This window comes from Saccoglossus kowalevskii, chromosome 5, assembly GCF_978046115.1.
Source record: "Saccoglossus kowalevskii chromosome 5, keSacKowa6.1, whole genome shotgun sequence".
Classification (NCBI taxonomy): Eukaryota; Metazoa; Hemichordata; class Enteropneusta; family Harrimaniidae; genus Saccoglossus; species Saccoglossus kowalevskii.
In genome coordinates, this window is record NC_140645.1 from 19,234,807 (window position 1) to 19,248,525 (window position 13,719).

Below are 13,719 nucleotides of genomic sequence, written 5' to 3' on the forward strand. Positions count from 1 at the left end.
TAATATCATATCGAAATCTTATTCAATGAAAGGATGTGTTATTGGTAGTCTCCCAAGCTTACAGCCCATATGAATGACATGTTTGACTCGAGTTTACTAATATATTGTAATTATACAGTCCGATTCACAAAAAATAGGTTTCCCTTTGTTCATGAACACACAATGAACATGCTTGGAAATGATTCTAGTTTTTCAGTGAAACGATCAGAAGTGAAATTTGGGGCACATTTTACTGACATTTGTCATTTCAGACTGTGCGCTGATTCGGAAAATCAAAAACAAAATAAAAACTAAGTGTTATTTGTAACTGAGTGTCGGTCAAGTCTCTGTTTGAGCAATTTTGATTTGAATGGATCCAATTTTTTAAGGTCTAATTTTAGCAGTGAAATGTGCGTTTCAGTGTTGTTTCATACTTTCCATTCAAAATGGCGAAAGGCAGCCGTCTGGTTGTATATCACTTTGATGAGATTTGTGATAAGTAACATTGCAATGTCCTTGACACTAAGTATTTTTTTTCGCGGTGACCTACATCGATCAAACAGACACGTTATATATAAAAGCTACACTATCTAGCAACAATACGCTTCTTTCTTTTCAATGGTGGTCAAACTATTGTTAATTTTGGAAATTTCCCCGCCATCCGCCATCCAGAGTAAACTATAATTCACGCTCTCCCTGCCATCCTTTTATTCTGATATTTTTATCAGTGGTGAGCAGCGAACATGGATAGACAATTAGTAAAAAACAGTGTTTACGAGAGTTAAAACTAAGTTGACTCCTCCCGACCTCCCTGTGGTTCGAATACCGATTGTCAGACGCTTTACACCTTGTCTAAGTATTCGGTCGTTCTTTTGATATTAGTGTGGCGATGTATCATGTTCACATTGACTGTCCTATTAAAAGAAAACAACTATCTGAAACCAAAATGAAAATCGAGTTGCCATGCCAATGGCATTATTTGCAATGTATACTCACGTAAATTTGATCAAATCATTTTTCTTTTCACCAAGATCTTTTTCCTTCGAGTCCGATCCATATTCTATAGCTAATATCGTAAATAAAAAAACAAATACTGCTGCCAATGTCAGCTTCCTCCTTTTAATTGACGCTAAGACTTGCATTTCGTCTTGTGTGAAGTTTCGAAACTGGCATTCAGGCTACCAGTGCACACTCCAAGAGATAAATAGATTGTGAAGTAGGTTGGTACGCTGTAATAGTGTTTTTGATACTTATACAAACAAGTCTATTCGCAGTAAATTAAAAGATGGCTTATTTTTGGCTTACCAACTGACAACCTACCATAGCGTGTCATGATTTACGAACAAGCGTCCACCCATAAGCCTTTGGCGTGTGTTATTATCATCGCTTGGTGACGACCCTCCCGCTTTAACACCTTAACTACATTATAAGTTTAAGCGTTATTATTTTTTTTAAATGTTTTTGTGCAAGGCGACAGTTCCGGACTTTGAATGTCACTGTTGTCTCTCCTGACTTTTTTTTCGCAAATTGCAAGTGCAAGTGCTGACACAGTGCATTTTGCCACGGAAGTCATTTCCTGTTTGGGACTTACATGGCACAATCTGATTAACATCTGATGTAGTGTACGGGCTTTAATTATTTTGGCTATAAACTTATTTTAATTTTATTTTTTATTACTTTTGTTATTAATGCCTTTTTATTTTATTATTTTACTTTGATTTTGATTTTTTTTAATTCCGCCCTACATACATCTGATCCGACGCCTACGTAAGTCCCGTTCAAATCTCGCGTAAGTAACAGCCAATCACAGGCCCCTTTTTATACAGGCTGTCGGTTGCTTACTTTTCAGTGTAGCGATACTCTACGGGCAATCTTTCTGTACATTATATTTTGCCCACTTGAATAAACCATTAATAGAAAATTGCTAGTATATTTTTATTTACAAAAGAAATTCCACAGCATTTTACAATTTTTGTCATTACATTGAATATTTTGTTCACTTCCAACAAATGTGTACACTTCCTGATACATCTTCGCCAGCCAAGGTTCGTTTATTCAGCCATCGCTTCAATTTTACATCAAACACTGAGCATAATTATCTAGAATGGAAGCAAAAAAATAAGTAAATCGTAATGATTAGAACACTGTAAACAGATATAGTAAACAATGCAAATTTTAAATTGTATAACGGTCACCGGCCCACGGCATCGACGCAGAAAATTGGAGCAAAAAAATATTTCCTGATCAATTGCGATGTGTTCCAAATAAAAAATATTTCATTCCAGTCCAAATCAGCTCAATTACTTTAATAAAGAGTTATTGTATAATGTACAAAATGTTGATACATTTTGATGATTATTTACAGCTACGGCTTCAATACCGTAGACGGTTTTGACCCGATCGTCAACAAAACATCACCCGTCTCCAGGGCAAGCGACTGGAAAAAGACACCGGTGTTCGGTCGAACCGGTGGAAACAAAATCGTCACTCCCAGAATAACTACGCAAAATAACGATCTAAACTCGAACCATTCGAGCCACAATATAAACATAAAAAAAATACTTTCGTTGCATTTGACAATGATAAACTTACCGAAAAGCCGTGTTCTTCTCGGTCGCTAATGTCGGTATAATCCGCCATTTTATTTGAGTGTGCACGTGTTTGCCACCTGACTCTGCCCAGTGACGTCATCATGTGCGCTATAGAAGAAGGTCTGTGATTCGTTGACTAAAATCGTCGACAGTGGGTCTCGTTGAAATCTCGTTACATAGGCATCGGCTCAGATGTAGGTAGGGCGGAATTTTAAAAAAATCACAAAATCAAAGTAAAATAAGAAAATAAAAAGGCATTAATAACAAAAGTAATAAAACATAAAATTAAAATAAGTTTATAGCCAAAATAATTAAAGCCCGTACACTACATCAGATTTTAATCAGATTGTACATGGTAGGGCTGTGCGGCCATCTCCCTATCAAATGGCAATTTAATGCGCTATCCTGGCGTCAACCAGGCTCGGTCGAACACAAGCACATGCGTACCTTGACCAAGGTCCCCCAAAAGTCGCATTCCTTAGTGAATGAATCTCGGCCAGTGGATTAAGCCTACCCATTGAGTCTGTGGCACACTCACCCAGGGTAGGGGTCGACCCTTTTGATATGCAGCTTGAACTTGGATCTACCGCCGGTGACTCCTCCGATACTTTCCAATCACCTGAAAATACCTAATTTAAGCTTGGTAACGTCTCAGTTTGTATACGTTGATCTGCGTAACAGTCAAAGTCGCCATCTTTGTTTATATGAGACCCACATATATCACGCATGCGTGGCGCGGCGACTATCACCCTTAACTCTATTTAAATTTGCAGCTTGGGATTTGTTCTCACCCATAGAAAACCAGACCAAGATGTTGTTTATATACGTACGGACAAAGTAATTTATTCATGGATATGAAGCAGGCGAAAAAATCACAAACAGTGAGTTACTTCAAAAACAGAGCAAATTGTGAGAGTCGTTGTCGCTCTGTCACAGCGTTAAGCTTAGACATAAACACAAATTTTCATCTCGATAGTGACAGAAAACTAAAATTCAGTCTTCAAATTTATCTAAACTATAAAATTTTACATTGAAATACGTATTGTGAATGAAGGTATGTAATTCTAGTAGTTTATGTTGCATGGTCGATGGAAGGCGATTTTAAAGCGGCCTAGCCACTCACCATTTTTGAGTTTGTGCACTGTGAACTAGAGAATTCCCATGGTGCTCTGCTTCAATTTATATTTGCTCTTTTGTCTATTATGAACGCTATGATTCGACTATTTAAGTGGAATATCTACGAACATATCCCCCACTACTGCACGTCTACAGAACGGTGTTGGTTGGTTCAGTAAGTTATTGGGGGGGGGTGCAGCATGGAGCTCTATGTGTGCAGCTAGCTGACTTTGCAATGAATGACTTGGTTGTTTGTTCATGGTATTATAACGGTGGTAAATGTTTTTAAGAGTAGGTTGTAATGAATTAAAGGGGAAGTCAAGGCAAACAACATATGCTTCCAGGTGAAAGAGCCCCACAAATTTGGGAGAATGCAATTTACATTATTTTATATCTCTTTTCATTATCTAGATATTCAACTTTTCATCAGTATTATGTAGTCCGCCATCTTGATTATCCAGCATAGGATTGTGAGTAAAGTGTGACATCATATCCACTGTTGGCAAAAACTAAGAAAATGATTTCATCTACAACGTGCTGATAATACTGGTGCAATATTTTCGGTGTCCATATTACTCATGTATATAATTATAGTTAGGAAAATTATGTTACAATTACAAAAAATAAAATAATATTGCCAAAAACGTGAAGTAAATAAAAATTAACCTACCTTATTTTGGTCGTTAAAATACAATGGCACTTGTTTGTCCCGTTTTTGTAGTCAACAGGTTATATATTATTTGTATAACCTACTCACACCAATAAATTTGTAAAATATTCGAAAACAGGTATAGATTCAATAATGTTCTCAATTTCCCACATCAGAGGATATGATGTCATACGTTACCCATAATCTTTTGCCGAAGAATCAAGATGGTGGACTACATAAACTGATGACAAGTTGAATATGCAAAGAATGAAAAGTGATATAAAAAAACTGTAAATTGTATTTTCTTATATTTGCCGAACTGTTATGAGTTAATATGTTGTCAGCTTTGACCTTTCCTTTACGTGATATGTTCAGCAATTGATGTTAGAAATGGGTTAAGAACCTGACAACCTACCAGCCTAAACTTGCCTGCAGACTTTCCGTTAAAGGGCGTGGGTTGCCTCCAATCCACGCGATTTAAAGTGTGGAGTCTTCACCTGCGCATGCATTAGATGGTCATAGCGTGTCATGATTTACGAACAAGCGTCCACCCATGAGCCTTTGGGTTTTTGGCGTGTGTTGTTATCATCGCTTGGTGACGACCCTCCCACTTTAACACCTTAACTACATTATAAGATTAAGCGTTATTTTTTTTAAATGTTTTTGTGCCAGGCGACAGTTCCGGACTTTGAATGTCACTGTTGTCTCTCCTGACTTTTTTTTAGCAAATTGCAAGTGCAAGTGCTGACACAGTGCATTTTGCCACGGAAGTCATTTCCTGTTTGGGACTACATGGCAGGGCTGTGCGGCCATCTCCCTATCAAATGGCAATTTAATGCGCTATCCTGGCGTCAACCAGGCTCGGTCGAACACAAGCACATGCGTACCTTGACCAAGGTCCCCCAAAAGTCGCATTCATTAGTGAATGAATCTCGGCCAGTGGATTAAGCCTACCCATTGAGTTTGTGGCACACTTACCCAGGGTAGGGGTCGACCCTTTTGATATGCAGCCTAATGTAGGATTTGAACTTAGATCTACCGATCATGAATCTGATGCGACAACCAATATGCTACCAGTTACCGGTATAAGCATTATTTACATTGAGTGATTTTTCCAAAAGTCGGGTCCCTGGCGTTGTTTGAGTGGGCAGCCGGTGACATATTATTAAAAAAAAAACAATCTCTAACAAACTTGTGTTTTGGAAGGTATTAAATTGTGGTCAACGTCGCGCTGCGCATGTGCGACATTTGTGTTGATAAACATTGATTGCACTTTTCTAATGGAAATCACAAGTGTGAGGTTTGACCTGGGCGCGTACTAATTAATTACCGGCGGTGACTCATTCAATACCTTCCAATCACCTGAAAATACCTAATTTAAGCTTGGTAACGTCTCAGTTTGTATATGTTGATCTGCGTAACAGTCAAAGTCGCCATCTTTGTTTATATGAGACCCACATATATCACGCATGCGTGGCGCGGCGACTATCACCCTTAACTCTATTTAAATTTGCAGCTTGGGATTTGTTCTCACCCATAGAAAACCAGACCAAGATGTTGTTTATATACGTACGGACAAAGTAATTTATTCATGGATATGAAGTAGGCGAAAAAATCACAAACAGTGAGTTACTCCAAAAAACAGAGCAAATTGTGAGAGTCGTTGTCGCTCTGTCACAGCGTTAAGCTTAGACATAAACACAAATTTTCATCTCGATAGTGACAGAAAACTAAAATTCAGTCTTCAAATATATCTAAACTATAAAATTTTACATTGAAATACGTATTGTGAATGAAGGTATGTAATTCTAGTAGTTTATGTTGCATGGTCGATGGAAGGCGATTTTAAAGCGGCCTAGCCACTCACCATTTTGGAGTTTTTGCACTGTGAACTAGAGAATTCCCATGGTGCTCTGCTTCAATTTATATTTGCTCTTTTGTCTATTATGAACGCTATGATTCGACTATTTAAGTGGAATATCTACGAACATATCCCCCACTACTGCACGTCTACAGAACGGTGTTGGTTGGTTCAGTAAGTTATTGGGGGGGGGGTGCAGCATGGAGCTCTATGTGTGCAGCTAGCTGACTTTGCAATGAATGACTTGGTTGTTTGTTCATGGTATTATAACGGTGGTAAATGTTTTTAAGAGTAGGTTGTAATGAATTAAAGGGGAAGTCAAGGCAAACAACATATGCTTCCAGGTGAAAGAGCCCCACAAATTTGGGAGAATGCAATTTTCATTATCTAGATATTCAACTTTTCATCAGTATTATGTAGTCCGCCATCTTGATTATCCAGCATAGGATTGTGGGTAAAGTGTGACATCATATCCACTGTTGGCAAAAACTAAGAAAATGATTTCATCTACAACGTGCTGATAATACTGGTGCAATATTTTCGATGTCCATATTACTCATGTATATAATTATAGTTAGGAAAATTATGTTACAATTACAAAAAATAAAAAAATATTGCCAAAAACGTGAAGTAAATAAAAATTAACCTACCTTATTTTGGTAATTAAAAATACAATGGCACTTGTTTGTCCCGTTTTTGTAGTCAACAGGTTATATATCATTTGTATAACCTACTCACACCAATAAATTTGTAAAATATTCGAAAACAGGTATAGATTCAATAATGTTCTCAATTTCCCACATCAGAGGATATGATGTCATACTTTACCCATAATCTTTTGCCGAAGAATCAAGATGGTGGACTACATAAACTGATGACAAGTTGAATATGCAAAGAATGAAAAGTGATATAAAAAAACTGTAAATTGTATTTTCTTATATTTGCCGAACTGTTATGAGTTAATATGTTGTCAGCTTTGACCTTTCCTTTACGTGATATGTTCAGCAATTGATGTTAGAAATGGGTAAAGAACCTGACAACCTACCAGCCTAAACTTGCCTGCAGACTTTCCGTTAAAGGGCGTGGATTGCCTCCAATCCACGCGATTTAAAGTGTGGAGTCGTCACCTGCGCATGCATTAGATGGCCATAGCGTGTCATGATTTACGAACAAGCGTCCACCCATGAGCCTTTGCGTTTTTGGCGTGTGTTGTTATCATCGCTTGGTGACGACCCTCCCGCTTTAACACCTTAACTACATTATAAGATTAAGCGTTATTTTTTTTAAATGTTTTTGTGCCAGGCGACAGTTCCGGACTTTGAATGTCACTGTTGTCTCTCCTGACTTTTTTTTTCGCAAATTGCAAGTGCAAGTGCTGACACAGTGCATTTTGCCACGGAAGTCATTTCCTGTTTGGGACTACATGGCAGGGCTGTGCGGCCATCTCCCTATCAAATGGCAATTTAATGCGCTATCCTGGCGTCAACCAGACTCGGCCGAACACAAGCACATGCGTACCTTGACCAAGGTCCCCCAAAAGTCGCATTCATTAGTGAATGAATCTCGGCCAGTGGATTAAGCCTACCCATTGAGTCTGTGGCACACTTACCCAGGGTAGGGGTCGACCCTTTTGATATGCAGCCTAATGTAGGATTTGAACTTGGATCTACCGATCATGAGTCTGATGCGACAACCAATATGCTACCAGTTACCGGTTTAAGCGTTATTTACATTGAGTGATTTTTCCAAAAGTCGGGTCCCTGGCGTTGTTTGAGTGGGCAGCCGGTGACATATTATTAAAAAAAAAAAAAATCTCTAACAAACTTGTGTTTTGGAAGGTATTAAATTGTGGTCAACGTCGCGCTGCGCATGTGCGACATTTGTGTTGATAAACATTGATTGCACTTTTCTAATGGAAATCACAAGTGTGAGGTTTGACCTGGGCGCGTACTAATTAATTACCGGCGGTGACTCATTCAATACCTTCCAATCACCTGAAAATACCTAATTTAAGCTTGGTAACATCTCAGTTTGTATACGTTGATCTGCGTAACAGTCAAAGTCGCCTTCTTTGTTTATATGAGACCCACATATATCACGCATGCGTGGCGCGGCGACTATCACCCTTAACTCTATTTAAATTTGCAGCTTGGGATTTGTTCTCACCCATAGAAAACCAGACCAAGATGTTGTTTATATACGTACGGACAAAGTAATTTATTCATGGATATGAAGTAGGCGAAAAAATCACAAACAGTGAGTTACTCCAAAAAACAGAGCAAATTGTGAGAGTCGTTGTCGCTCTGTCACAGCGTTAAGCTTAGACATAAACACAAATTTTCATCTCGATAGTGACAGAAAACTAAAATTCAGTCTTCAAATATATCTAAACTATAACATTTTACATTGAAATACGTATTGTGAATGAAGGTATGTAATTCTAGTAGTTTATGTTGCATGGTCGATGGAAGGCGATTTTAAAGCGGCCTAGCCACTCACCATTTTTGAGTTTGTGCACTGTGAACTAGAGAATTCCCATGGTGCTCTGCTTCAATTTATATTTGCTCTTTTGTCTATTATGAACGCTATGATTCGACTATTTAGGTGAAATATCCACGAACATATTCCCCAATACTGCACGTCTACAGAACGGTGTTGATTCGTTCAGTGAGTTATTGGGGGGAGTGCAGCATGGAGCTCTATGTGTGCAGCTAGCTGACTTTGCAGTGGATGATTTGGTTGTTTGTTCATGGTATTATAACGGTGGTAAATGTCTTTAAGAGTAGGTTGTAATGAATTAAAGGGGAAGTCAAGGCAAACAACATAATGCTTCCAGGTGAAAGAGACCCACAAATTTGGGAGAATGCAATTTACATTATTTTATATCTCTTTTTATTATCTAGATATTCAACTTTTCATCAGTATTATGTAGTCCGCCATCTTGATTATCCAGCATAGGACTGTGGGTAAAGTGTGACATCATATCCACTGTTGACAAAAACTAAGAAAATGATTTCATCTACAACGTGCTGATAATACTGGTGCAATATTTTCGGTGTCCATATTACTCATGTATATAATTATAGTTAGGAAAATTATGTTACAATTACAAAAAATATTGCCAGAAACGTGAAGTAAATAAAAATTAACCTACCTTATTTTGGTCGTTAAAAATACAATGGCACTTGTTTGTCCCGTTTTTGTAGTCAACATGTTATATTTCATTTGTATAACCTCCTCACACCAATAAATTTGTAAAATATTCGAAAACAGGTATAGATTCAATAATTTTCTCAATTTCCCACATCAGAGGATATGATGCCTTACTTTACCTATAATATTTTGCCGAAGAATCAAGATGGTGGACTACATAAACTGATGAATATCCAAAGAATGAAAAGTGATATAAAAAAAAGCTGTAAATTGTTAATGTGTTGCCAGCTTTGACCTTTCCTTTACGTGATAAGTTCAGCAATTGATGTTAGAAATAGGCAAAGAAGATGGCATGTAGAGGTCTATTTCAAGTTATGTTGTTTGTGGCAATCCATTGTTAATGTTTTACTTCTAGAGTGTATATGTCCAGTCACGCAGTAAGTTTACAACTGTTTGCCAAAGCATTAAACACTATATCTCCAAATTCAATGATTAATGGACAGGTTTTTATCAGTTGTCAACTGAAAGATGCCTAGAAACACAGACTGAAACTATTGAGAAAGAAAGTCTAATCATTTACAAGGGAAAATGTAGGTAATTGGTTTTTCTACCATACAATACAATACAAAAACTAACATTTTGCAAAACAGCTTGGGTTAAATCTAAGATGGAAAAAGTATTGGTCTATTTGACTGCAATCTCAATGCCTGCTGCATTAAGAACAAACTTAAACAAACTTATGGTCTAACACCTTGCCCAGAACCTTTAACGTTTTTTTCTATTTCTTCAATATATACTAGCCACAAAAATAATCTATATTGTTCTATTTTATTTTCATTTTTTAAAAATATTTTTTGTGCCAGGCGACAGTTCTGAACATTGAGTGTCACTGTTGTCTCTCCTGACATTTTTTTGTATGTGCAAATTGCAAGTGCTAGTGCTGACACATAGTGCATTTTGCCACAGAAGTCATATTCATGTTTGGGACTACATGACAGGGCTGTGTGGCCATCTCTCTGTCAAATGGCATTTTTGTTAAGGCGCTATCCTGGCGTCAACCAGGCTCGGTCGAACACAAGCACCTGCGGACATTAACCAAGGTTCCCCCAAAGTCGCATTTGCTAGTGAATGAATCTCAGCCAGTGGAATCGGCCTCCCCATTGAGTCTGTGGCACACTAACCCGGAGTAGGGGTCGACCCTTTGATGTTCAGCCTGAGGTAGGATTTGAACTTGGGTCTACCGATCATGAGTCTGATGCAACAACCACTATGCTACCAGTGTCCTAAGCGAATTAGTGGAGGGAACTGTTTTTTTTTACTGTTTTGTTGCCTATTGATTGTAACAAACAAAGACAACCAATCTCTGATAGACAAAAAAAAATTAGAGACAGGTCTCAAACAAAACAATTAATTAATAGTTATAATTATGATAATAAATTATATTAATACATTGATAAGAAGGTGAAGGAAATATTGTACTTATTACATATTCATTTTGCCAATTCTTCTACATTATAGGCAATTGTGATCAGTGATTATTATTTTGGACTACATTGTTGAAAACCGTACTAATGCATATTCATGCGATTAAGTCATAGTATACCACTTTACGAAACGTTTTCACCTAGTTAGTACATTTTATGAATACTCGGAACATCAGTCCTCACTGGTATAGCAAACATGGTCCAGTCTTTACTTATACGAATGCACAAGATGACAGGATCAACAAACATATGAAATAAGATGAGATTTACATGAACTTTGTTACATCTAGTGTGGTTCCGAGCCTAAATATTAGGAAAACCTTTCCTCAATACTTATATATAACACTTTACCTACTGACTCTGTTCACATTCTGGAATATAATACTTCTACATCTCTTAGAAACAGTTTCCCAAAACAAGTCAGTATTAATGACAGGGGAAATGTCACTCATGCCTATGGTGAAATAATATGACCAAAAAGCACGATGCCTGCAAATCTATTGTCTTTTATCTAATCACGAATTGTAATGGACATGTATTGCTACATGCATAATATATTCAATCAAATTGAATATACAAATTACTGGTCATGTGACTAGGTAACTTGTTTCTGAATGAATTTGTAGTGTATGGTGAGTATTTCAGAGTTAATATTACACTAATCTAGTATCTACAAAAATGATTTTTTTTACTATGAACATTTAATACACGCTTTGAAAGATTGCATCTTGAGTGTTGTTCTGATTCTTGTTGGTTGCCAGAAGACAATGTCTCTGTCATTCATGTCAAGGAACTGTTTGAATCTGTCAAATTATTTGTGTTTGAAAATCGCAAATGCTTTACACAATTTGAAAATCTTGGTAATTTAAATTTGTTATGATATTTTTATTTTGTGTTCACGGTTTCAGCGTTGCCATGGGATGTTGTCTTCTAGCAATGGGAGAAAAGGAGATACCCTGTATCTTGGAGCAATATTTGGGTGCGTTGACTTTCAAGAGTGTTGCATTCCTGCGCCCTTTATAGTTAATAGCATATCTTCCATCATCTACACAGTCTGTATGCATGTTGTCTAACATCCTTCGAAAAGTCGCTAAATCTTTGCCAAAGTTTGGACCATACGCCTCAACCTTACGCCAAAATGTGTTATTGAAGTGTTGATACAGTTTAAAATCAGCTGCGTTCAATTCCAATATTCGCTGTCGCTCCCAGTCCTCAATTTCCACACGTAGTTGGTCACTTCTCTTATTTTGATGTATGTAAAAAATGTCTTCGAATTTCCAGCACAGAAGTTTTTTTAACAGAATAAGCGATTCATCAAAGTACTCAGTAATCATCACTAAGTCCAACTCTTGGGATGCCTGTTTAATAACATAATCAACACGATTTGTTTTGTCATAATCTTCAAAATCAAGTCCAATATCAAATATTTGTCTATTTCTTAGCAATGTGTTGTGGTAAGGATCTTTTACACGCTTCAAATACTTGTCTGAGTTTGAGAGAAATATTTTAAATGCATCTTGAGTGGCGTTTTGATCAATGTTAAAGTACTCAGCGATTTTGAAAAATCCAAAAATTGATTCATAAGCTGATACAGGATGACGTAATATTGTTATATACTTGGCATGAGGAATTACGTCATCGATCGATTTTTTATTGAACGGTACATGGCTTGCTAGTATACTGTAGTTGGAGCCTGGAAGAGGTGGCAACAACGAGTTCTTCATTTTACTATTGAAACGTTCTGTTCTTGAAAAACAGCCTGGGCTGTCATTTGATGGTAACACAAACGACAAATTGTTACTAATCCCATAACGGAAGAGTATTGAAGAAATGGTCGTACTTGCTGTCTTGTACGTCTTCACGAATGCCACCTGTGATAATGGATGAACACATTCTGATTTTTGTCGCTTATGAGAAGGAATAGTCTCTGAGGTTCGTATTGTGGAACTGCTTGAATGATCACCAGCTGACAATAACTCCGAAGTTCCTATTAGTGAATTGTTTCAATGATATCTATTTGGCATCGTCTTCGAATGCAACCTACGGAAATAACCAACATTTACATACATTCAATGATTTCATTGATTTTTTTATTATTCAAAAATACATAATTGTTGATTATATCACTTGGGACACATGAAAGAACGACCTCTACAAATAGGAACCATGATAAAAAAATCATGGTTAGCAATCACTGTGAATGATGGTTTAATTTCGTGCTTTGAATAACTTATAAATACGTAATTTAAGAGATTGTAACCCAGCCGATTTTGGTGTAACAGCAGATTTGGGTGGTCCGGCAGATTTGGATGGTTTGTGAGATCGAGAAAATGTTAGTGGCCTGGAAGATGTGGGTAGCTATTTAAATTTGGATGACTTAAAAGTATGAGTGTCACAGCAAAATTAGGTGAACTGGAAAATTTGAGTGGCCTAAATAATGTGAGTGGTCTAGAAGAAGTGGATAGCTAGGAAGATTTAGGTATTCTGAATGATTTGAGTGGTCTGAAAGTTTTTAAGTGTCCCAGTTGTCTCAATGAATTTTACCCGTGTCGCCACATTAAACAGTAACCCAATGGCTGATGCACTGGGTCTATTAATAGTAGGTTCAAAGTTCGAATTCTAACTGTGGTTAAACACTGCAAGGTGATGAATGATTTTCATCCTCGGTAAGTGCGCCACAGAGTTAATTGGTAAGCTAAATGCCACTGACTGAGTTTTATTCACTAATGGAAGCAATTTTGGTGAAATCTCAGAAGAGATACTTTTGTAAAATCGACTTGTTCTTGTTGATACAGGAATGACACATTAAATGTTTTTTGCCAAACATAATTCTCATGTAGTCCCTGATAATGAGAGAACACTGGATTTCAACCCTATTTCCATATT

General features: G+C 37.1%; 1 protein-coding gene across 1 annotated transcript; it reads right to left on the reverse strand.

Annotated features, from left to right (window-relative positions):
- Positions 1-11,729: 11,729 nt before the first annotated feature.
- Positions 11,730-12,557, reverse strand: LOC146745853 (galactosylceramide sulfotransferase-like). Its single transcript, XM_085498781.1, has one exon. The coding sequence runs from the start codon at positions 12,555-12,557 to the stop codon at positions 11,730-11,732; it is 828 nt and encodes a 275-aa protein (XP_085354907.1).
- Between the last annotated feature and the right edge of the window lie 1,162 nt (positions 12,558-13,719).